The sequence below is a fragment of the Gymnoscopelus microlampas genome, assembly GCF_963454915.1.
Source record: "Gymnoscopelus microlampas genome assembly, chromosome: 2".
NCBI lineage: Eukaryota > Metazoa > Chordata > Actinopteri > Myctophiformes > Myctophidae > Gymnoscopelus > Gymnoscopelus microlampas.
Window position 1 is genome coordinate 53,860,045 of NC_139939.1, and position 24,832 is coordinate 53,884,876.

The following is a 24,832-nucleotide window of genomic DNA, read 5'->3' on the forward strand; positions in this document are numbered from 1 at the left end:
TAGCATTAAAAAAGAAAAAAGTGAGGCAGCAGTGAGGCTCCGCCTGCTTGCTTATTTCCACAGGTAATAGGTATTTTAACCAATCAGAAGAGACTCCAATCAGCACCTCTCCATCACACCTGGTAGGTCTACTCTACAAAGTGAGCTGCTGCCTCCAGACATTAAAGTACATTCACACACCTGTCCCAACTTTTAAATACGTACAACCAAGAAACATGGACTCAGTAACAAAAATGAATAATCAACTTCCATCCCCTCCACCCTACTTCACACCGGGTAAGTATTTATTTCTCCCTGTCCCAAATGTAGGCTACTTGTCGAGCGTTTCTTCTGTTTGACAGATGCAAAATGCCTTGAGAGACATCACAGCTAAACAATTCCATTAACCACTTGCACAGTGAAGCTAGTCGATCTACTCATTGTGAGCTTATAGGTCTGCTATTTTATCTGTTTACATGTTCTTACTTTTGTCTGTAATAGGAAGGCCATGTTTAAAGTTAACGTGCATGGTGTTGTATGTACCTTTTCCAGATGAGGGTCAGTCAGAGAGGGGTGTGAGGAGCTACCACGTTCACCTACCCTTTAACCAGATACCCCCACCACCTGCCTTCAATTTATCTCCTGGTGGTGGCAGTTTCTCAGAGACGACGCCACAGTCATCTTTACAAGGTTCCAGTCATCTTCACATAACAGTGGTTCTCAAAGTGGGGTCTGGGGACCCACAGGGGTCCTTGAGGAGGTTCCAGCGGGTTCCCAGCTATTATTTGTTGAGATGGCATTCCAGCTTTTAGAAAACATAGATGTTTTTTTTTCTGAAAAAAAAAAACCTTTGAAAAATATTGCGCAAATCTTCTGTGATGGTGCTCCCTGACACAGTATATTTTCAGATGGGGGTCTGCTTCTAAATACATCAGAAGGAGCATAATTATCAATGTGGGTCCTTGACATGAGAATATTTGAGAACCACTGACTTATAGCACTGAACAGATGTTCAAAAGTTTATGCAGCATATTCATATGCAACATCTGTGCTCATTATTGTAACAGAATTCCCTCCAGCATCCCTACATGTAATTTGTTTGCAATGATCTAATTGCAAAGATGGTTACTGCTATCTGTTCCATTTCAGCAACTGCAGTAATCAGATTACAGAAACATGCTGAAAATTGCATTTATATTGTAAAATTATAAAACATTTACATATATCTATGGGTAATGCTAATAACATAAATGTATAAATTGAAGGAGTTTATTGTATTCTGTACATGGACAGTAAAATCTAGTGTTAATTTAACTGTGTACAAATGGAACCAAATGACTGGTTTCATTTGTACACGCTTTGCAGTTAAATCAACACAGGATTTTACTGCGTCGGTTATATTTGTGTATTCTCTGTTTCAGCCAACTCCCTTCCAACATCTGCCAGGTTTGTCAGCTATGAGGGGAAGCTGCTGCGTGAGTCTGGTCTGACGGCATGCCCCTCCTGTCAAACCCAGGTCAACACTCAGGTCACGTACTGCGTTGGAAGACACGCATGGCTTATGTGTTTCTTGTTTATATTGTGTGGGTGAGGAAAACGCACACACACACACACACACACACACGTTGGTATTACTGACATGAGGACATAAAGAATTTGGGATAGTTATTTGATATAAATGCAACTTTTGAAGTCTGGATTATACTCTGTTGTGTCCCAGTGTCACACACTGAAAATAGCCAGTCTACAAGCTCACAACAATGCATCGCAATTTGCAACTCATTGTGAGCTTGTACTGTAGATCTGCTATTTTCAGTTCACAACACTGGCACACAACTTATAGCCTGGAGACCAGACAACCTCTAAAGGCCTATAACCATAACCTGAATCTTTTCTCTAAAAATTGTTTTAATCATAAAACGACTTTCTCTGGTTCAATTTTAGTTACAGTTATTCCTCAAATTTGAGGACATTGGCTGTCACAATTACACACACACACACACACACACACACACACACACACACACACACACACACACACACACACACACACACACACACACACACACACACACACACACACACACACACACACACACAACCTCTAGTTAGTTTTCATAGGTCACGTGCATGCATTCACAAGATGTAAATTAGACAACTTCTTTTGTGTTTTCTCACTCTGTAGGATGGTGTTTGGTTGCTGTTTGATCCCGTTCTTCGTCAACCATTTTAAGGATGTCTACCACACTTGCCCTCGCTGTAAACGAGTCCTTCACATACACAGGACGACCTGCTGCTCATGACTGCTAGACGTGCGCACGCACACCGAAAGAAAGGCTGCACTGCCATTACCTTCATGTTTGGGTTTGTTGTTCTGGATATCAGGGGTTGGACCTGGTACCTGTAGTGTGAACTAAGTTGATAACCGAGGTAGCTACACACATGATGGAAGGAAATTATGTTCAGTCATGTAACATTTTATGTAAGTTTTGCCATGTCTACAAAATGTCAAATAAATGTTTTTGGTACATTGTTCATTCTTCAAGTGGGTTTTTTCTCTTCCTTCAGACAGTATCCACAATTATACCTGTTAAAAAATGTTACAAAAAAGCTGAAACAATGACTTGATATGGTAAAACATTCTCGCCAAACTTGTGGTTACAAAATGACATTTTTACCTGATCTGACAGAAGGTACATTTAAAACCAAATGTGAGAATACTTTACTGTACTTCAAAGAAATCACAGAGGCTTGAATAGCCTATAGGACCACAATGGAAACAAGCCCTTAGGGCTTTTTGTGTTATCCTTTTAGCATCATTCTATGATCGTACCACTGTACTACTTTTGCAAACTGTTTAAAGTATTCAATCAATATCTCGGCTGATGGGTTGAAGGTCCAATCATCTTTAATCACATGAACCCTATAATATCTATAACCTACTCATGCCATAATAGGTGAAAATTGACAAATGAAGAGTTTATAGCTTGGCTATTTTCAGCAAAGAGATTTGGTGTATAGATTTAAGATTTGGTTCCCCAGAACCCAAGCAGACTGGGGAACCCAGGCCAACAAAGGGGTTAAGTGGTGAAATGGATGTCCGGGGGGTGGGGGGGGATTATGTGAATGATAAAATAGATATTCATGTCTGGTGTGCTTATTTGGCAAGAGAGATGTCACTGGCACATAAGGTACTCTCTGTGACCTTATCCACTCAGAATCTAAAATCTTAAACTTGTTACATAATTGTGAAGTCTGCCAGCGGCCATGGAGGTCATGAAGATGTTATGGAGTAACAGGCCTCCCAAAAATAATGATCAAAGGAAACACTCTTGAACAAATTCCCCATACAGCCCTCTTTGATGTTCAACCTGAGGATAACCTCATACCAAAAAAGTCAGTCAAAATCTATTGCTTACATGCACTGCTCTTCTAGGGAAAGGAACTATTCTCCTCCAACCAGTTCATCACTTAAAACGGGGGTCCTCAACAGGGGGAACGGGACACCTAGGGGGTCCTCAGAGTTACTACAGGGGGGGCGCCAAATCTTTGTGTGATAGGATAATCTTTTTTACATTAACCACTTGAACACTAGCATCCCTATTCCGAGGAGAACTTAAGCCGAATATAGCTGATCTACAAGCTCACTCAACGCAAGGCGTTGTGAGCTTGTAGATTCGGCTATTTTCTGCAAAGCGGTTTGGTGTAGAGGGAAAAGAGAGCAGACTAAGTAGAGTGAACGGTCAAGTTTACCAAGTATTGGTGGTTTAAGTGGTTAAATGTCTGAAAATACAAACGTTGAAGACCACTGACTTAAAACCTGTGTACAGTATATTGCCTTGACTGTGGTCCCCCAGCGGCGACCGTTTTTCCCTCCACGCCAAATGTCTTGGCTGAAAATAGCTGATCTACAAGCTTACAACAGCGTGTCACATCTTGTAGATCTGATATTTTCGGCACTGTATACTGTATATGTATATGCGATCAGCCTGTGGCACTGTTGAGGTGTTATGGAAGCCCAGGTTTGCTTTGATCGCGGCCTTCAGCTCATCTGCATTGTTGGATCTGGTGTCTCTCATCTTCCTCTTGACAATAAAAAAAATAGATTCTCAATGGGGTTCAGGTCAGGAGAGTTAACTGGCCAATTAAGCACAGTAATGCTGTACCATGGTCAGTAAAACATTTACAAGTAGTTTTACCACTGTGGAGAGGTGCCAAGCCCTGCTGGAAAAGAAACCCTGCATCTCCATAAAGCTTGTCAGCAGACAGCAGTACTCTAAAAACTCCTGGCTGCATTAACTCTGGACCTGATAATACACAGTGGACCAACACCAGATGGAACCCCAAAACTTTACTGACTGTGGAAACTTCGAACTCTTGGATTCTGTGCCTCTCTCCACTCAAGACTCTGGGACTTTGATTTCCAAATGAAATGGAAAACGTGCTTTCATCATGACTAGACTATAGAGGCACTGCAGTAATTTGTGTAAAAGGAGCCCAGACCAACTATTTAGTGCATAAATGAACATATTTTTCAGAAGGTTGATATTTCTTTATTATAAATACTTACATAATATTCTAATATTTGGAAAGGAAAAACGAATATTTATTAATGCATTCTTAATTTTCATGAGCTATATAATCATCAAGATTAAAACAAAAAAAGGCTTTAAATATTTCCCTTTATATACAATAATACTATGTTTAGTATAGCCTCACAATCTGTGGTTATGTAGATGCTACTTTAGTTTCACTTAAATGTTGTTCTATTTTGCAACATGCTATTTACTCTCAGGGTGGCTATTTTGGTATATTATGAGGAGAGGAGCTCCAGAACCTCCACAGATGAAGGAGAAACGTGACTTGAGGAACTACTTCAAAGCCAAGAGGAGGTTACTGGGTCAGTAAAAACAATATCCTGATAGTCGGTTATCGTTATCGGCATTAAAGTCAAAACAGCTTCTCTAAACTTACCTAAAACGAAATTGTCCAGAACTCTCCCCTATATGTCTAATTCTAAACACACACACGGTGAAATCCCTATAGTCTTCTGATTAACCCTTTCTCCACCTGGCACAACCACGTATATGCTTCTTCAACAACAACAAAAAAGTAGCTGATCTACAAGCTCACAACGCTTTGCAAAGGGAAGCATTGAGAGCTTGTAGATCAGCTAGTTGCACTATTTTTGCTTCAAATATTTTTTAACTGGCTATAGCTGGTACTATAGTAGGTGTGGTATGCTACATACTTTACATGTGTCCTGAATGATGTGCCAGCACTGATGAAGTGGATGAAGAACGCAAAATCTAAATCTAAATATACAGCACGTGTGGATCACCTGTGCACGTGTACCTATCTATATCCAGATCAATCTATATGCATGGTAACGTGCTCTTGGGGTTGACTTCAGGGGATTTAGAGTTTTAAGTCTATGAGCCTTTAATTGAGTAAAGGCAATCCACGTGAGAGAATCTCTCTCTCTCCCCCTCTCTCTCTCGCTCTCTCTTGCTTTATCTCTCTCTTCTCTCTCTCTCTCTCTCTCACACACACACACACACACACACACACACACACACACACACCCCCACACCCACACACACACACACACACACACACACACACACACACACACACACACACACACACACACACACACACACACACACACCACACCCACACCCACACACACACCCACCCACACCCACACCCACCCACACCCACACCCACACCCACACCCACACCCACACACACACACACACACACGTGTAGTCAGGTATAAGAAGTGGAACAGGACCGCCACAACAGCCACACAGTTCCTATAAGGTGACAGGTGCACTACTAGGAGAGCCTGCCGGACAACAAGCCACACCAGCCTGCTGACCCTGTATGCATCGTTTTATCCTCGGCGTCACAGCTTGCTCCTTGATACCGTCTGCTTTTCTCCTCCAGCGTTTCAACCGCAAAACAGAGTTCATTTCCTACCTGTTGCTATGTATTGCTAAGATGCCCTTCGTTCCTCCCGTGCCGATCGCACACTCATCGCATTCTACCCCCGTGTCTGGAGGACTTACTGGGAACGTGAGACCCACGATGAACTACAACAACGCATCAGCGACCGTCCCCTCCTTGGCCAGGACCAAGGCCGCCGCGGTGGAAGACAATAAGGGCAGCTCCATGACGGAGAGGCTGGCATCGAACCTGAGGCACCTGGGGAAGAAGAGCCAGCCCAGGAGTCGCCTGCCGACCAGCAAGGCGACGTCTGGGGAGTCGGGATTGAACGCTAAGTGCAAGGGCCAGTGGCTGTCCTCCTCGTCAAAGAGGCTCTCGGGAACCCTCCCTGCCTCCTGCACTGGTGGCGGGTCCGTTTCTAAGACGCCGCAGTGCGGCCGCGGCAGCCTGGACGCTGGCCTCCCCAAGGGCGAACCCCAGGTGAGGGTCACGACAACTAGGTATCTGGAGGAGGACGAGGCCCGCTTTACACTGACTCTCACACCGGAGGCCGTTCGGCTGCTACAGCGGCGAAGCAACGAGAGACAGCAACGCTTGGCGGCCTGGAACGCCGAAGTAACCAGTAGCACCACGGATGGCCGGCGCAGGCGGCATCAACCGGCGTCGAGACACGGCACGCTGAGCAGCAGAGCTTCTTCTGCTGTTAAAAACAGTCACCAGAACAACAGTGACATCCTCGCGCCGGGAGATGTCAGCTCGCTGGTGAAGATCTCGCTCCTCAACGAGTGGCACAAGTACGACGACGTGGAGTACGAGGAAGAGGAGGAAGACTGTGTGGTCGACGAGCGCGTGGTGCTGAAGTGCACCGAGTGGCTCCGCGGGTTGGAGAACGCCCCGGTGACCGTGGGCACCGCCGGCCTCCAGTACGGTGGAACTCATTTGAAAAGCTTCTGAAGGTCAGAATGAAAGTTGACGGGACGTGAGTTCGGACAGGACAGGACCTGATTTTCAGCTGGTAATTCATGTGTCCTGCTATGACATGCACGTGGTTTTCTTTTGTACAAGGACATGGCTGTATTTTTAACGAACTAACTAAGACACAGTATGAAACCCCTTACAGGTCCATTTGATTCCATCTGTACACTCTCAGAGTGAGCCAGGGAACACCACGGGGGCCAATTGGAAAAGAGAGGAAAATGGGAGGGGGAAGAAAATTCTATTGAAATTCAATTCAAAAGATTGTTGTGAAAGTTTAACCATCCCTATGTTGGACATTTTCAAACATTGTTGGACTGGTGGAGGGGCACAGCCTGAGGCTATGCCTATTTGGGGGTCCTTGGCATGAAAACATTTGGGAATCCCTGATACATACAGTACCACCATGGCTGTCAGTGCATTATACTGTATGTTTTATTCTGTAATCCACACGTCTTATTCCACAACTAATCTAGATTTATAACTATTCTCAGTTGTTCCTCCTCTACTGTTATGATTTAAAATGAACTTTTCGCTCAGGGACAGGAAAGAACTTTTATCACTCTGGTCAAATGCAAGTACTGTAAACGGGACAGTGCATGCCTGCATGGTGGACTTCAAATATTCAAACAAGGATGAAAAACTAAGTATGATATCCATATAGTCACTTTGTTTTTTGCACTGTGCCGAAAGGTTCACAAATAAAAACCTTCAACCACCATACTGTACATTAGCCCATTTCAGCCAATTAGAATTCCATTCCTGACTATTGAGAAAAATATATCCCCTATATATTTACTACATTGTCTGTAAATCTGTGTGATCGTTTTGAGAGGATAATCATGTGTGATCTCTCACTTGTGTGTAAGCAGCTTTGTAAATAAGATGTTGACACGTGTGTGTGTGTGTGTGTGTGTATGTGTGTGTGTGTGTGTGTGTGTGTGTGTGTGTGTGTGTGTGTGTGTGTGTGTGTGTGTGTGTGTGTGTGTGTGTGTGTGTGTGTGTGTGTGTGTGTTTGTGTGTCTGTGTGTGTTGAACCTTCTCTCGTGTACTCGTCAAGTGGGCTCAATGGCAGCTTACACAGTCTGCAGTCAAGTGCTAAGACACGTGTGAGTCTGTGTGTGTGTGTGTGTGTGTGTGTGTGTGTGTGTGTGTGTGTGTGTGTGTGTGTGTGTGTGTGTGTGTGTGCGCGCGCGTGTCTGAGAGAGAGAGAGAAAGAGAAGAAAAAGAGAGTGTTTAATGTATCAAACATGAATAAAATCAAAATCATGTTGCTCATGTTGTATATCAGAGATAAATATTTATTTTGTACAAAGATCATGGAAAAAAGATTTTCTGACAGTCTTTTAAACACAGTATTTCCGCCTTTACCCTCCAAATAACTGTAGTGTGAATTTGGTTTGAAATGTGTAATTGTTCTCATAATGTGCAGGTTATTTGAACTCTTGATGGAGGGATTGCTAGAGACTGATCTACACAACACAGAGTATTTCACTGTGTAGACAGCAAGTTTGTTATATAACTAAAACTAACAAAATAATGAAAACTATAACTAGGAACAAAAAGTTACGTAACTTTTTTTAGTAGGATAGTCAGTAGTGGTGGAAAAAAAAGTTCATTTCAGTGAACGAACGATTTCGTTCACGTTCACGACAATGATTCGTTCAAATGATTCGTTCACGTTCTCGTTCAGTAGCGCTATTTTCTAGTGTTCAACATTTACTTGAGTAAAAGTACAAAAGTATTGGCATCAAAATATACACTTAAAGTACCAAAAGTAAAAGTACTAACATATTTGAAAATAGCCGATCAACAAGCTCCGATGCGTTGTGAGCTTGTAGATCTGCTATTTTCAAATAGCCTTAGTATAAAACAGGGCTAAAGTGGTTACAGTATGTTTTATAATGTGTGTGGAACACCATCGCGGGAGCGTTTTCTTTTTAACGTCGCTCGCGAACGTAACAGTTTCAGAAAGTGAAACGAGCTCGTTCACAGCAAATTAACTAGTTCTTTTGAACGAATCGATCATGAACGACACATCACTAATAGTCAGGCAGAGGAACAGAGAGACAGAGAGACAGAGAGACAGAGAGAGAGGGACCTTCATCATTTCCAGCGGTTGATGCGTCGTAGCTGAACATAGGCCAGCACCATGCAGACTGTTACGATGCCACCCAGAGCCACATGGTTCTGCCAGAAGCCCCAGCTAGAGTAGTCTATTCCCTGAGCCCGTAGAAACACCTCCCCTGTAATACTGCAGCAAGGACACACAGGGGTGCAACAGTCAATGTACATTTGTTTTAAAACTTTTTTTAAAATTTCAGGACCCCCAAATGAATACAAGAACACTCGGACCCCACTTTAAGAATCACTGGTCACTGGAACTAATCCATTTAATTGATTATAAAAATAAAAATAAAGTAATCGATTTGTATTATACTCTTTTTTACTCCACTACAATTATTTCATAACTTTGGTTGGCGTCTATCCAAAGAGCATAGCATCTGTCTACTACAACATCAACATTGTCTGTGTGGCATCAGTGTCTGTGTGTGTACGTGTCTGTCTGTCTGCAGTAAAGGAAGATGAAATAGTCCTCTTAGTCAAAGAGAGTTGTTTTTTTGACAGACACCCACCCAGCGGGGGTTGTTTGTGTGTGTGTGTGTGTGTGTGTGTGTGTGTGTGTGTGTGTGTGTGTGTGTGTGTGTGTGTGTGTGTGTGTGTGTGTGTGTGTGTGTGTGTACACACTCACAAAGTGGTATTGCTGCTCCAGAACTTCTGGTCTGTAAACTCATTGATGAACGCAGCCTGAGAACAGAGGAGAGATCATGCTGTGAAAACCATCCTGATGCAACCGCTGCACACACGCGCACACACGCACACGCACACACACACACACACACACACACACACACACACACACACACACACACACACACACACGCCTGGTTTTCAAGATACTCAAGGGACCATGTGCCCATACATGGACCTGTCAAACTATACATCAAAAGAGTGAGAAAAGCCCACGAGCACAACACCAGAGGGAGCTCCACTCATCTCATTCCCCCCAGATTCGGCACAAACATAGGGATGAATTAATTTGACTATTATGCCACCAAAATGTGAAATGCCACCAGCCATCAAAAAGTGTGCCTCTCTACCCTCCTTCTAAACCACCATAAAAGATCACCTGTCTGCATTTTGCAACTGGACCTATAAGTCTTCTAGTTTGCCAAAATAAATACCCCCCATTTTGTTCTGTTGCTCCTAGTAGCCTATTGATGATTTCTTGTATTGTATGTCTTTATATGTCTTGATTCATTGAATTCATAGAAACAAGCTCTCTTTTGTTTTATCCTTTTAGCATTATTGTATAATTGTACCACTGTAGCCTACTTTTTGCAAACAGTTGATACAGTATTCAATCAACCAATCCATCAATCAAAAAGGGACACCCCACACCACCTCCCCATAACAATATACAGTATATATTTAGTAAGAAACATTTGTAATTATACCATGATGGACCACTGGTTGAGTAACAGTGAATTACACAGCCCACCCCCACCCCACCGCCCATCTCATTCACCACCACCCACACCACAGCCTCATGTCTGTCTTACATCCAGTCCATATTTGAAGATGCTGACCCACTTCAGCCACGACAGCCAGCTCAGCATGGAGTTGAGATTGACCAGAAACCCTCCAAACACCTTGAGGAAAGAGAAGATAGGGGGGGGGTGGTGTAAAGGCAGTGAGACAACTGGACAGAATACTGCTAATAAATACGTGACACACTGTTTGGGAACCACTGGTTTACATGTTGCTATATCAAAGGTTCTCGAACCTTTTCATGTCAAGGACCCCAAAAATGATATGTATTTGGCCTCGGACCTCCATCTCAAAATATTTAGTTCCAGGGACCCTCAGAAGTAAAGATTTCAGTTACAAATTTCCCATAAAAAAATGTGTATATATTCAAAGATTTGCGCAGTTTTTCACGATTCGAAAAAATAGCAGATCTACAAGCTCATAATTTTGTATAGCCAAAGTATAAAATAATGGCTAATGTGGTTAAAATCTAAAATGACACAGTTTTTTTGCTGGTTTTAATGGGTTAAAACTGAAACGGCCTAACTGTCTAAAACTGTAAAAGGATTATGACCGTGATGTTGAAGTGTGTGTGTGTGTGTGTGTGTGTGTGTGTGTGTGTGTGTGTGTGTGTGTGTGTGTCTCTCTCACCATCATAAAGACGAAGGGTAAAGCGATGAGGATGTTGGCCATGGCGAAGGAGGAGACGCTGGCGGAGACCAGGAAGGCCAGGCTGACCCCGGCCAGGCTGACCAGACTCATGGTCAACGCAAAGCACAGGAAGGCAGTGACCGCTGGCTTCAGACCTGGAGGAGTGGGAGGAGTCAAGAGTGAGAAGAACACTCCATAAAGAAAGTTATACTAGATTGTTGCTGTCAGGGCAGAAACCTCTTATCATTCTAACTTTATTGTGTGTTTTCGTAAAAAGTAGTAAGTATTAAAAAGTCGCAAAAGTAGCAGATCTACAAGATCGAAACACTGCTCGTTTAGAGCTTGTAGATCTGCTACTTTTGCTATTTTTTAATTTGAATCCTGAAATGTAAACGTACATTTGCCAACGGTGGTGTAAAGTAACTAAGTACATTTACTCAAGTACTGTACTTAAGCACAATTTTGATTTTTTTTTTACTTTACTGGAGTATTTCCAATTTTCAGTACTTTTACCTCTACTCCACTACATCTCAAAGGCAAATATTGTACTTTTACTCCACTACAATTATTTGAAAACTTTAGTTACTAGTTACTTTGTAGATTTTGATTATTATTACAAAACATATTAAAGGTAGGGTAAGTGATATTTTTTGGTATTCTTTTGTTGTTTGTTAAAAATGTTAAAGTACTATATTCTGATAGTAATCATTTCTACATAGCGTTTGTTCAGTCACAGGGGTCTCTCCAGCTCTTTAGTAAACAGAATATAGTACATTTTCAGGTAGGTGACAACATTTAAGCCAATCAGGAGAGAGCACTGAAAATGCATTTTCTGTTTAATAAAGAGCTGGAGAGACATGAGAGACTCCTGTTACTGAACAAACACTCTATAGCAATTTTAACCAAAGTAAATCACTTACCCTACCTTTAATCACTTCAGCCCTATACATTTCGGCCATTTGAAAATAGCCGATCTACAAGCTCACAATGTAACAGTTTTGGACATATGAGGTTTCCACCCGACAGAGACGCTATAATAACTAAAGTTCAGGAAACAAAAGACCCCCCCCCCCACCCCCCAAACAAAGACCCCCTCACTCTTTGTTTCAGGAAACAAAGTGGCCCCCCATTCACCCCTCTATCCCTTCCATCCTGATTCATCCCCTCATCCTTGGCCCCTGTCTCATCCCTCTTCCTTCAAACTGTGTTCACCCCGCCCCCCCCATCCTTTCTTTTATCTCTGTGTCACTGCTGTTGCACAAGTACATTTACTCAAGTACTGTACTTAAAGGGATATTTCACTTTACTTTTTTTTCATTTATTTTTAAAAAAAGATTTGGAAAATGAAAACATTTAATAAAATACAAAAATGTAATAAAAAAATTAATCGAAAAAACATGGCCCCCTCACGTGTTAGGAGGGCAGTATGAACCAAGGACGGGTGTTCTTCATGAATGTCAAATGAATATCAAATATCTAAATACTGAATCGAGCAACTTAAAAACTGTCTTGGCTCTTCACAAAAGCCTGAGTAGATGATAAAGTTACCCAACATTATTTTTTAAGTGAAATATCCCTTTAAGTAAAAGTTTTAGGTATTTTTTACTTTACTGGAGTATTTTCCAATTTTCAATACTTTTACTTCTACTCCACTATATCTCAGAGGCAATAATTGTAGCCTACTTTTTACTCCACTACAAGTATTTAAAAACTTTAGGTACTATAGTTGTACTGTACATATCTTTCTTTTTGATTACTACTCGTTTATATGATGTTTTTTGCATAGTAATTTTTGTCTGCAACTAAATGTTTCAATTAATTGAATACACAGGACCCCAATGGAAACAAGCCATAGTGCTTTTACCATTGTATTTGTATTAAACTGTACTTTCTGTGCTTTTTTTTTGCAAACTGTGAATAAAGTATTCAATCAATCCATAAATTACTTTGTAGTTTTGGATTATTATTACAAAACATACATTACTCACTTCAGCCCTATATACATTTCGGCCATTTGAAAATAGCAGATCTACAAGCTCACAATGTGTCGCGATGCGACACATTGTGAGCTTGTAGATCTGCTATTTTCAAAAGATTGTTATACATTTGAAGACTTGTGAAATGGGACATTCTGCATAACGAGCTTTCTACTTTTGGTACATTAAAATACATTTTTGATACCAATACTTTTGTAAAAAGTTTTGTTTGTGACTTGGACTTTTTATTGCTCTTCCTTATGGACTTATACCTGTGGATTATACCAGTCAGTTACCTTACGTTGACTATGCGGTCGACACACGCTAACACTGATATGTCTTTTTCTCGCACATTAAAGGGCAAGACCACTTTGGAAGAGGTTTGGGTTTTGTAGTTACCTTGCCATGATGTAACTCCAAAGGTGGACAAGAAAAAATAAATAATTGCTCCATTGATTAGAAACGGAGAATTCTAAATATGCTCCACATTGACTTACATTGTACGCTGAAACAGCTCTCAAAGTCACTCTTTTCGCATGTAAACGAACGCAAACAAAGTTGATTCAGACAATATAGAACATCACCAAACCCAGTACTGATTGTTTTTTTAAAAAAATGTTAACTTTCTGTTGATTTTGCTCTTTTTATTAGGAAAAAAAACTGGACTGGATCCACGGATCCAGATCCGGATCATCAAATAGATAGCAACAGGAAGTTAATTGTTTTATTAATAAAACAAACAGTACTGGGTTTGGTGATGTTCTATATTGTCTGAATCAACTTTGTTTGTGTTCATCTACGTGCTAAAAGAGTGACTTTGAGAGCTGTTCCAGCGTACAATGTAAGTCAACGAGGAGCATATTTTGAATTATCAATTTCTAATCAATGGAGCAATTATTTTTGATTTCTTGTCCACCTTTGGAGTTACATCATGTCAACCCAAACCTCCACTAACTAACGTCCATGGCATATCTTTCAGCTATTTGGTCATTGTCTTTCAGCTAGGACCCCCCTGGTCATTGTTAACCCTTTCAGCCTCTTGTTGTCCGGTATTGTCGTAATGGTACACAGGCTTTGTGCCGTCCAGAGAAAACAGCCTTTTCAAGGTTTTTTTGAGGTGGAAAAACAACAACCTCAGCTCAGCTCTATATGCTTTTCTATGGAATATTGCTGAGTCAGGGGGAGGTTCCATGGTGACACAAAGCAGCCTCAGCTGGTCAGGAACCGTACAAATAGCAAGGCTTCGGCTCAGGTAGGAAGTCAGTTCACTCACAGCCACAGCAGCAGCAACAGCAGCAGCAAACAGCAAACAGCTGAAACAACCGACCAACGCAAAGATGACTTCTTCCGGCATGAACATGATGGGCAAGATCACCTTCTACGAGGATAGGAACTTCCAGGGCCGCTCCTACGAGTGCATGAGCGACTGCGCCGATATGTCCTCCTACCTGAACAGGTCAGTTTTGGTGGAAAAAGTATACTCGCATCTTTTACTTAAGTAAAGTAAAAGTATCAATACTGAAGTGCAGTGTAGGAGGAATATCCTGTTACAAGTAAAAGTCCGTTAATCGAAATTTACTTGAGCAAAAAGTACAAAAGTATTGGTTTCGAAATGTACTGAAAGTACCAAAAGTAAAAGTACTCATTGTGCAGAATGTTCCCTTTCACAAGTTATCAAATGTGTAAAACTCTTTAAAAAGCACAACATTTCCCTCCGAGATGTAGTGGAGTAGAAGTAAAAGTATTGGAAATTGGAAATACTCAAGTAAAGCACAAATACCTCAAAATTGTACTTAAGTACAGCAGCAGTACTTGAGTAAATGTACTAAATTACTTTCCACCCACTGGAAACAACAGGTGCCACTCCTGCAGGGTGGAGAGGGGCTGCTTCATGCTGTACGACCGCACCAACTACATGGGCAACCAGTTCTTCATGAGGAGGGGCGAGTACTCCGACTACATGAGCATGATGGGCATGAGGGACTGCGTCAGGTCCTTCCGCATGATCCCCATGCACAGGTTAGTAGGACACCCACCCACAGTCACAGAGCTAGAGGGAGAGCGTTGACAACGATCTGGTACCACCCACCCATAAAACAAACATGGGCAAATTCTCCTTCTACAGCACTGCCACCCGTGGGTTTGGAATAGTCTAACCCAGTGGTTTTCAACCTTTTTCGCGTCAAGGACTCCCAAATTGACACATATTAGCCCAGGGACCACCATTTCAAAAGATGTGCCAGGGACTCAACCATTTCGATTTCTTGGGGGTCCCAATCTACACTGTATCATCATCATCAGTGTTCATTTAACTCTGAGAGTAAACAAATGGAACCAAATGGACCCATTCGGGTCCATTTGGTTCCATTTATACACTCTCAGAGTTACAGACATATAAGAGTCAATTTGGTTCCTAACTTAATTTGGCTGGGGACCCCCTGGAAACCCCTCAAGGACCACTGGTGGTCCCCGGACCACTGGTTGAGAACCACTGGTCTAACCCCATCCCTCAAAAAATGTAGCCAGACTGATAACGTAGATTCACTCTCACTTTCCTCCCGACACATAGGGAGCGAGTATGGCCAATCAGTGACTACGTTTCAACTGTTGTCCGTACAACAGTGAAAAGCATCAAAAATCATTTTCTGATTTTTCTCATACTCGTTCCTTATATGGGCCGAAGTCCAGACCGATACCGGGGAGGAACGTGAGAGTGAATCCACGTTATCCGTCTGGCCAATGCCAGGCTACAAAAAAATGCAGTTCGCTGGGCTCATTTAAAACAGTCTTAAAAACTCGCTTTTCTGGAGGCCAAAAGAGGAGGTAGTACCATTTTTCCCGTTAGACAGATGTTTTTGTACATAGGTTACTTTTTTTTGTACATATAGTGTTATTTTTTCGGTATTTTTGTGTTGATATTTGAACTTTTTGGTTGCTACTATATCCTACTATAATTCTAGTAACCTCTGTCTGTCTGTCTGTCTGTCTGTAGTGGTGAGTGTCTGTAGTGGTGAGTGAAGCTACCCGGTTCTCCTCAGTGGCTGGAGCAATTGCTCTGATTTTGCACACAGCCATTGACCATTACCATCTGAACTTAACTGTGAAGCCCGTTTTTCAATTTCATCAAATCTCAGCTTCTTATTAGCGTTTATGTGTCAAACAATGTCGCCTCCCGGGTTGCCAGATCATGTGCGCATATCCCCCCACGGATGCGTCGACCGGGTATGGTCTAGTGTCTATGAATTGAATACCCAACAACCCCAATGGAAACAAGACCGCGAGGACCTTTTTTTTGGACGGACCTTTTAGACAAAGTATCATAAATGTAACTGTGCTGTTTTACACTATTTTTTGCCTAATATCAAAATATTTCAATCAATCAAAAAAAACACACAGGGGCAACTACCGTATGAGGATCTACGAGCGCGAGAACTTCGGCGGACAGATGCACGAGATGATGGACGACTGCGACAACATCATGGATCGCTACCAGATGAACAACTGCATGTCCTGCAACGTGATGGACGGCCACTGGCTGATGTACGAGCAGGCCCAGTACCGCGGCAAGATGATGTACATGAGGCCCGGCGAGTACAGGAACTTCATGAACATGGGCGGCTGCGGCAGCAGCGGCGGCATGAGCAGGTTCATGAGCATGAGGCGCATCCAGGACTCCATGTACAACTAAGTACAAGACTTTAAATACGAGATGAGATGAAAGTCCACTTTAATAAAGCTGTTTTAATGTTGGAAAACTAAATGAACTCATTGTGATGCATTTATTTTTCTGTGTACGACGTTTATCATACTTATCACACAAAAAACACATGACCCCTAGCAGCACCCCCTATTCTGGGCATGTCATGGGCAAACATTCTGTGAATATAGCCGATATCTACAAGCTCACACAACTATATATTTTATATATATATATATATATATATATATATATATATATATATATATATATATATATATATATATATATATATATATATATATATATATATATATATATATATATATATATATATGTATATATATATATATATATACACACACACACACACACACACACACACACACACACACACACACACACACACACACACACACACACACACACACACACACACACACACACACACAAAATCTACAAAGTAACGTGTTAAAAAGTTAAAGTTTTCAAATAATTGTAGTGGAGTAAAAGTACAACATTTGCCTCTGGCAGTGGAGTAGAAGTAAAAGTATTGAACTAATACAGTAAAGGAGATATTGAACTAATATAGTACATTGATATGTACTTAAGTACTTAGTTACTTTCCACCATTGATATACTGTATATATGTATGTATGTGTATGTGTATGTGTACATTACCCATCATATAGTAGGCGATGGCTGAAAAGACGAAGATGGGAACGATGCGGTTTGGGAACAGATCAGCAAAGATCTTAGACAGGAAGTAGACAGAGGTTCGGTAATACCCACTGGAGTTCTCGTGGCTGGAACACACGCACGCATGCACACGCACACGCACACACACACACACACACACACACACACACACACACACACACACACACACACACACACACACACGCAAATAACTGTATAATAAACTGTCGCTCATAGCTTATGTACAGAGCCATGTACTAAATGATGATTCTTTTGGTCTCAAAAAATGATTTGGTGAATCGCTAATATCACACATACACGTAACCAATGACATATACAGTACAATCATTCATTTACACCCAACACACGCGCAATTAATTGCACATGCCTGTACGTACTGTATGCATGCTAGCCTTGCGTGCGCGCACGCACGCGCGCACCCCCCCCCCCACACACACACACACTGACACACATTTTCTCATGACTCACATGAAAATGGCTCTCTCGTTGATAAAGAGTTCAACAGCCGAGAGGTTCCCAAACACCATGTTGATGATAAGGAAGAAGAATGCACCACTCCTACAGAGAGACAGAGAGAGAGAGAGAGAGAGAGAGAGAGAGAGAGAGTGTGAGAGACACACATAGATAGCATTATATGAGTGTGATTATCTCCATTGATAAACATTCTTCTTCTCACACTTTTGCTCTCGCACGTGTTGTTAAAGGGATAGTTCACCCCCAAAATGACTTTTTCTCTATCGATAACTCACCCCATGGAGCCTTGAATTCATGGAGATTTTTATACGGCCAATAATTTGATGACCAGCGGAGTCTCCGGCAGGAGACTCCTACCGTAGACTCCACCGGTCATCAAATTATTGGTTCAGGAATGCGACAAAAACAAATCTCTGTAATTGATAGAAAATAAGTAATTCTTTGGGTGAACTATGCCGTTAAAGGATATTTTTTTCACATTCATGTCACACACTTGTGTCTTGTCAGAAGTTCACTCCCCAGATTATTGTTTTGCATCTTCCATATTTCAGAGAGCAGAGACACGCCGAGCCACGTCCTTGAGTGTGTCACTTTTAGAGGATATTTAGTTCATCAAAATGTAAAAAGAAAAAAAGGACCCAGAGCAATCTATCTGGAGACAGACTGTCATCATCATACTCCCTTTCAAACAAGAGCTCTTTCATCGTTCCCAAGGTCTCGTCTGAGAACGGAGCTAGGGAAACTAGAGGTTATTGTTTAAGGCATGTGAAACAAAGTTTTGGGTTTTTTTTTTTTAAACATGAGACACGTTTTTCATCTGAAAGTCAGTCTACAGAGGGAAGTTGACAGTGAATACTGAACATTCAAAGAAGCATGGAAAGAGAACTATTATGTCTTCATCCATGGTTTCATCAATGCAAAGCCATTTTGACTATTTCTGAAACGTTTTTTTGTAGATTTAAAGCTGCACTATGTATAACTTTCCTCTTCTGCCCCGGATTTGAACCCGCGGGTCTCCTGCGCAAGTGCTGCAATGTTGACCTTTGAGGTAATAGGTCAGCTGAAATTATGAATAAATCTATGAATTCATAGAAATTTGTGTTAAACCAGAAACAGGATTGTGTCAAAGGTCATCATGTCTCACCTAGATACAGGATCTAACTGTCTCAATTGAAGAGCAGGGAGACAAAATACAACCTCCCCAATTGTATAACTCAGGGGTCTTCAACAGATGGTCCGGGACCCCTAGGGGGTCCTCAGAGTTACTACAGGGGGGCCACTGAATCTTTGTGTGATTGGATATTTGTTTTTACATTAACCCTATTATCCCTATTCTGAAGAGAACTTAAGCCAATAATAGCTTGTAGATCGGCTATTTGCGGCAAAGAGGTTTGGTGTTGGTCTATGAAATCTATGAAAAAACTATTTTACACAGTATGTAGTGGGGGTCCCTGCTTCATCTCTCTTTCAGCTAGGGGGTCCTTCCCCCTAGCTGAGAGCTCAGTTCTGGGGAGAGCTCAGTTCTGGGCTCTCCCCAGGCTGTCAGAGGGAGAGTAGCGCCCAGGATTACAGCACAGGCAATTGGCACTGGGTGAAAAAATGGGTTACAAAAATCGTGGGATAAAAAAAGAATAATAATAAAAAAAAATCACCCCCTGTGTGAAGAGAGTGGTGCCTTTGATGAGCCTCGTATTGACCCCCGTATTGATGTTGTCATCAATGTTTGTTTATTGGACATACATACATACGGACACACGGACAAAGTCAGATATAGGAGTGGTTGGCACCACTCAAAAATAATGAAGAAGGGGTTTCAGTGGGACTCTACCTGTTCTGTATGGCCTCTGGGAGTGTTAAAGGCATCTGGAAATAAATGAGTCCCACCAGCAGAGCAAAGAAGATGTTGAGACCCATCTGGGCGTACGAGGTCTGGGGGTTCCTCAGAAAGTTCAGCACCGTACGGCCACACACTACACGCATCTGACACACACACAAACACACGCACAGAGAAAGACAGATGGAAAAACCTTTTATGGCAAGGATGACCTCGGATTACAGCTGTCGACACAGATAAGATGTTTATCTGTCACCGTATGAAACATTTCATACAATGACATTTCATTTAGTGTATCCACTTAAAACCAAGCAGCAGCATCAACAAAGAAATAGAGATACAGCATCATTATGCCATAAACTGTAGGTCTGTCATAGTCAACATAGTCATCATAGTCTGTCTAAAAACATCCATAATACATACAATAATGAATCTTAAAATAAGAAGTTAGACCACAAGAAGTGGGGGCGATGGGGACTCTCTGGGTTCCTTTAGGGGGGGGGGGTCTAAATTGATCCTTACAAGTCTGTAGCTCTGACAGTGTACAAGTGGAACCATTTGTACACTGTCAGGGTTAAGGGGAGACCTTGAAATTAAAAAGTTTGAGATCCATTGCACTAGATAAGATATTGCACTTGCCCAAGTGTGATCATGCACTTCAGCGTTCAGTGCGCGCGCACACACACACACACACACACACACACCGCACGCGCACACACACACACACACACACACACACACACACACACACACACCGCACGCACACACACACACACACACACACACACACACACACACACACACACACACACACACACACACACACACACACACACACACACACACACACACACACACACACACACACACACACACACACGCTGTCAGAGTGCTATAAGAGGTGACAGTAGCACACCAGGAGGGGCTCACTTCAATAACATCACGCCTTTCTTTCAGTCTGGGACAGTTTGCGTTCATGAATGCAGGATATCGTTGCTGTCAGGCAGAAACCTAGTTTTTTTGTAAGTGAATGTCTCACTCATCTTATTCGGAGTAAGCCAAGAGTAGCTAAATAGCCGATCTATGAAACTGACAGTGGAAGAACCGTCAGTGGGTGTTATAAATATTGAACCGATGAAAAGTAGGGATGTTTGATATTGACTTTTTTACAGACACGATATCCTATATACCCATATTGTCCAACTCCTAATTTCCGATACCGATATCAATCAATACCGATATATCTTTTTCACCAAAAGTCATCTAATTGTCAGGTAACAACATCACATACCTAATAAAATAAAATAGCTATAATATCAATATAATATCTAATACATCTAATATAATGAAGTGATGTTGTTAAGTTTTCAATAAAGTGAGTCCCAGGACTCACTGGTGGTCATTCGAATGAGTCCCACTAATCTTAGATTAGATGTTGGCCTCAACAGCAATAAGTATCAACAGCAGCTTGTGGATCCACTGGAACACAGGTTCCATTTGCTATAAGGTCGACACTGACGATATGGGGGGGGTCCTTTCTTTGAATGTAAGGACCCCCATGCTGTGCCTCAAGACAAAGGAATGAGCTGACCTGATACCAGAAGGAAGTGATGTAGTCTGTATCTATGAGCTGACCTGATACCAGAAGGAAGTGATGTAGTCTGTATCTATGAGCTGACCTGATACCAGAAGGAGGTGATGTAGTCTGTATCTATGAGCTGACCTGATACCAGAAGGAAGTGATGTAGTCGGCCTTTTCTCCGTTATCTTTGAGGCCGTCCCCTACAGACTTCGTCACGTGATCCAGCTCCTGGCACACGGTCTGGTGCATGGCGGACTGGCGGTACGCCACCGCCAACGGGTTCTTCTCCTCCACTGGGTAGAAAGACAAGAGGAAATAGTTTGATATGATGTAGTTCAAGGGTTCCCAAACTTTTCAGGCTGTGACCCCCCAAAATAATCATAATTGAACTGGTGACCCCCCACCCTGACAAGCACTTGGAATTGTAGGAGTTGTGGCATTGCATTTATTTTGACTCGGTTCCACAGATAAATATTGTGAAAATAGCTGAGCTACAAGCTCACAACGCCTCACATTGCGAGGCTTTGTGAGCTTGTAGTCCGGCAATTTACATGTTTTTTGCCTCGTTAAATTTGAAAAATGTGCAGATAACCTGTATACACTTATACTGCATGTTAGTTTGTTTGCTGTTGAGTGAGAAAACAATGCTGCACATTAAGCTAATCATCTGGGGACCCCCACAATAATTTGGGGGCCCCCCTGGGGGTCCCGAGCCCCAGTTTGGGAACCACTGATCTAGGTTGCTCCAAAATCCTTGAGTGTCTACTCTTATGTATTTATTATCTTATGTACTCTTATCTATCTATCTATCTATCTATCTATCTATCTATCTATCTATCTATCTATCTATCTATCTATCCTTCATCATCTGTTATTATCAATTCAATCAATTTAAAAGTATCTAAAAGGCCTGGTATCAGACCCTAGAGGCTGTGCTGCTGCTCTTTTACTGTACACCCAACTAGAAATTAGCCAAAGGCTGGCACTTTAACCATATTTTATACTTTGGCTATCAAAAAATAGCAGATATACAAGCTCCCTGGCAAAAAATACCTGGCACAAAATATTTTTGAGATGGGGGTCTGCAGCCAAATACATATCATTTTGGGTGTGACTTGACACTGACCCTGAACCACTGACTTACTGCACAGTCACTCTGACATGCACCTTGAAAGTCATACTGGATAAGAGCATCTGATAAATGCTTAGTTGTAAACTTTTGAAATTGCAATTGTAGTCAGATGACATAGCCTAAAATAAACATTCAGCAGTATTGCATTTTCATAGCATATATATATCTAGTATCTGGGAACACAGTAGTACAGTCAGAGAGAGAATGAATTGGTGGCTGGGTGGGAATCTGAGGTTATGTGTTTCTTATGAACTAGTTTGAAGAAGACTTGTGTCCAAATGTTGGTGTCTCTCTAAATGAGAAAAGGTTATTTTATCGTGGCTACAAGCTGTGCGACCTCCTCTCTTTTAAATAGTTATGAGCTATAGTGTGAACAAACTGTGTACATAATGATATCATCACATGCTAAATTCCATGACAGTTTCAGTGTTGACTTGAAATATTGCCGCTGTATAGGATTGCTTCTCGCAGAAAGCACGTACTAATGTGTTTTATGACTGTCATTTAACTGTGAGAGGTCCTGTAATCTTATGCAATTTACCACGGGGACATTGTGTGCGTGTGACCGTGTGTGTGACCGTGACCGCATGTGTGTGTGTGTGTGTGTGTGTGTGTGTGTGTGTGTGTGTGTGTGTGTGTGTATGTGTCCGTGTGTGTCTGTGTGTGTGTGTGTGTGTGTGTGTGTGTGTGTGTGTGTGTGTGTGTGTGTGTGTGTACCTGCACAAAGTGATTCTCGTGTGGACTTGGCCTCTCCATTTGTGATGTCCAAGAAAAAATCAGCAGGGTTGTCAAATGGCTCAATTTGATATCCTGTAACAAACACAGACACACACGCACACGCACACATGCACGCGCGCACACACATACACACACACACACACACACACACACACACACACACACACACACACACAGACAGACAGACATGCACATGCACGCGAACACACAGACATGCACGTGCACGCGCACACACACAGACAAGAGCCCAATTATTCACTTGGTATTTGAGTACCATATCAAAGGATTGCCAATTAACCAGTATACCATCATGGAGAGGTAGCAATTAAAAATAGTAATCCAGGACTTTTTGGAGGCCCTGTAATCTAACAGTAATAATGCATTTTATTTATATTGCACTTTACATTTAAAACAAACAACACACCTAAAAAAGGTCTAGGGAAAGAAAAAATAGGAGATACGTAGATAGGAGATCAGCATAAGAACTAGGGGGTAAAATAATAGATCTGTAATAAGATAACAGATGAAGAAGCGTGGGTTTGTAATTATGCCAAACTGAAAACAGGTGCTCTTTGGAGAGGGTTTAATTTCCTTTCCTTTGTAGACATCACAGTGGAAAAATAAAGCGGTGAACTTGAAGAGGGTCCAAAGCAGCTCTGTTCAGTTCAAGAAGAAAATCCTTTATTAATGAATCCATAGCGAGGAAAGAAAAGCAGGTGACCACATCGTTTCGGCCAGAGGCCTTCATCAGGGTCCACTACAGACCTGTAATCTGTTGTATGGTTGAAGAAGGACCATGAGCGGGTTGATTGCCCTGTAACTGTTATGAGAGGACTTTTAAATCCTTTAATGAGGAACCATTGGAGGGAATGTCTGATGCCAGCAGCTGTGGTAATTCCAGCTCCAATAGCATCGTCTCTGTCAGGTGGAAACCTTGTCAATACTTTTCATTGATTCAATATTTATAAAACAGTATTGCTGAAAAAGCTGCATTATGTAACTTTCCTCTTCTACCCCGGATTTGCACCTGAGCAAGTGCTGACATTTTTTACCATTGAGCTAATAGAGCCGGCCTGCTTGCTCAGGAGATAAATTGAATTTTGACCATCAGGTCAAAATTCGTGTCAGATCCTGTGTCTAGGTGAGACGTGACCTTTGACACGATCTAAATGTCTCGATAGAAGAGCAGGCAGACAATATAATTGCCCACCCCAATTGAATAAGTTATATTGTATTAACATGTTCAATTCCAAAAGGTTTTTAAAACAAAATAGCAGATCTACAAGCTCACAAGGCGCCGGCCGTGTCACGTAGACTGGCTGTCTTAGCTATACTTTTGCGTGACACTCACTCATATACGACGAAGAAGGGCGAAAAAACATTAAAAAGTTAAAATACGGAGACACAGTACAAGGTTCTGCCTAACAGCAAACATATTGTTGCTGTCTGGCAGAAACCTCTTATCTCCATATTTAAACTTTAAGTGTTTTTTTCCCCGTAATTTAACACCCTACTTGATCATACTACAGCG

At 41.8% G+C, this 24,832-nt stretch overlaps 4 protein-coding genes across 4 annotated transcripts in view; 3 read left to right on the plus strand and 1 right to left on the minus strand.

Moving 5' to 3' along the window:
- Positions 1–233: 233 nt before the first annotated feature.
- On the plus strand, positions 234–2,282 carry LOC311055734 (lipopolysaccharide-induced tumor necrosis factor-alpha factor homolog; the record flags this gene model as incomplete). The annotated part of the gene is made up of 4 exons (XM_084072002.1): positions 234–276; positions 532–669; positions 1,401–1,512; positions 2,165–2,282. 4 exons carry the CDS (start codon positions 234–236, stop codon positions 2,280–2,282), a joined length of 411 nt encoding a protein of 136 aa, XP_083928128.1.
- Positions 2,283–4,794: 2,512 nt separating this feature from the next.
- Positions 4,795–6,885, plus strand: LOC311055745 (uncharacterized protein; the record flags this gene model as incomplete). Its single annotated transcript, XM_084072013.1, has 3 exons — positions 4,795–4,879; positions 5,349–5,365; positions 5,932–6,885. The coding sequence occupies 3 exons, from the start codon at positions 4,795–4,797 to the stop codon at positions 6,883–6,885; spliced, it is 1,056 nt and encodes a 351-aa protein (XP_083928139.1).
- Positions 6,886–9,012: 2,127 nt separating this feature from the next.
- abcg2b (ATP-binding cassette, sub-family G (WHITE), member 2b) overlaps positions 9,013–24,832 on the minus strand; it is a gene marked incomplete at both ends in the record, with an annotated part of 30,464 nt that continues 14,644 nt past the window's right edge. Inside the window, 9 exons of the mRNA XM_084072023.1 lie at positions 9,013–9,160; positions 9,659–9,714; positions 10,530–10,619; positions 11,149–11,303; positions 17,503–17,627; positions 18,010–18,099; positions 19,844–19,995; positions 21,573–21,724; positions 23,281–23,373. Coding sequence (XP_083928149.1) covers positions 9,013–9,160; positions 9,659–9,714; positions 10,530–10,619; positions 11,149–11,303; positions 17,503–17,627; positions 18,010–18,099; positions 19,844–19,995; positions 21,573–21,724; positions 23,281–23,373 — 1,061 coding nt within the window. The remainder of the gene's footprint in view (positions 9,161–9,658; positions 9,715–10,529; positions 10,620–11,148; positions 11,304–17,502; positions 17,628–18,009; positions 18,100–19,843; positions 19,996–21,572; positions 21,725–23,280; positions 23,374–24,832) is intronic.
- Positions 14,462–16,812, plus strand: LOC311065285 (gamma-crystallin M2-like; the record flags this gene model as incomplete). Its single annotated transcript, XM_084085539.1, has 3 exons — positions 14,462–14,580; positions 14,982–15,143; positions 16,521–16,812. The coding sequence occupies 3 exons, from the start codon at positions 14,462–14,464 to the stop codon at positions 16,810–16,812; spliced, it is 573 nt and encodes a 190-aa protein (XP_083941665.1).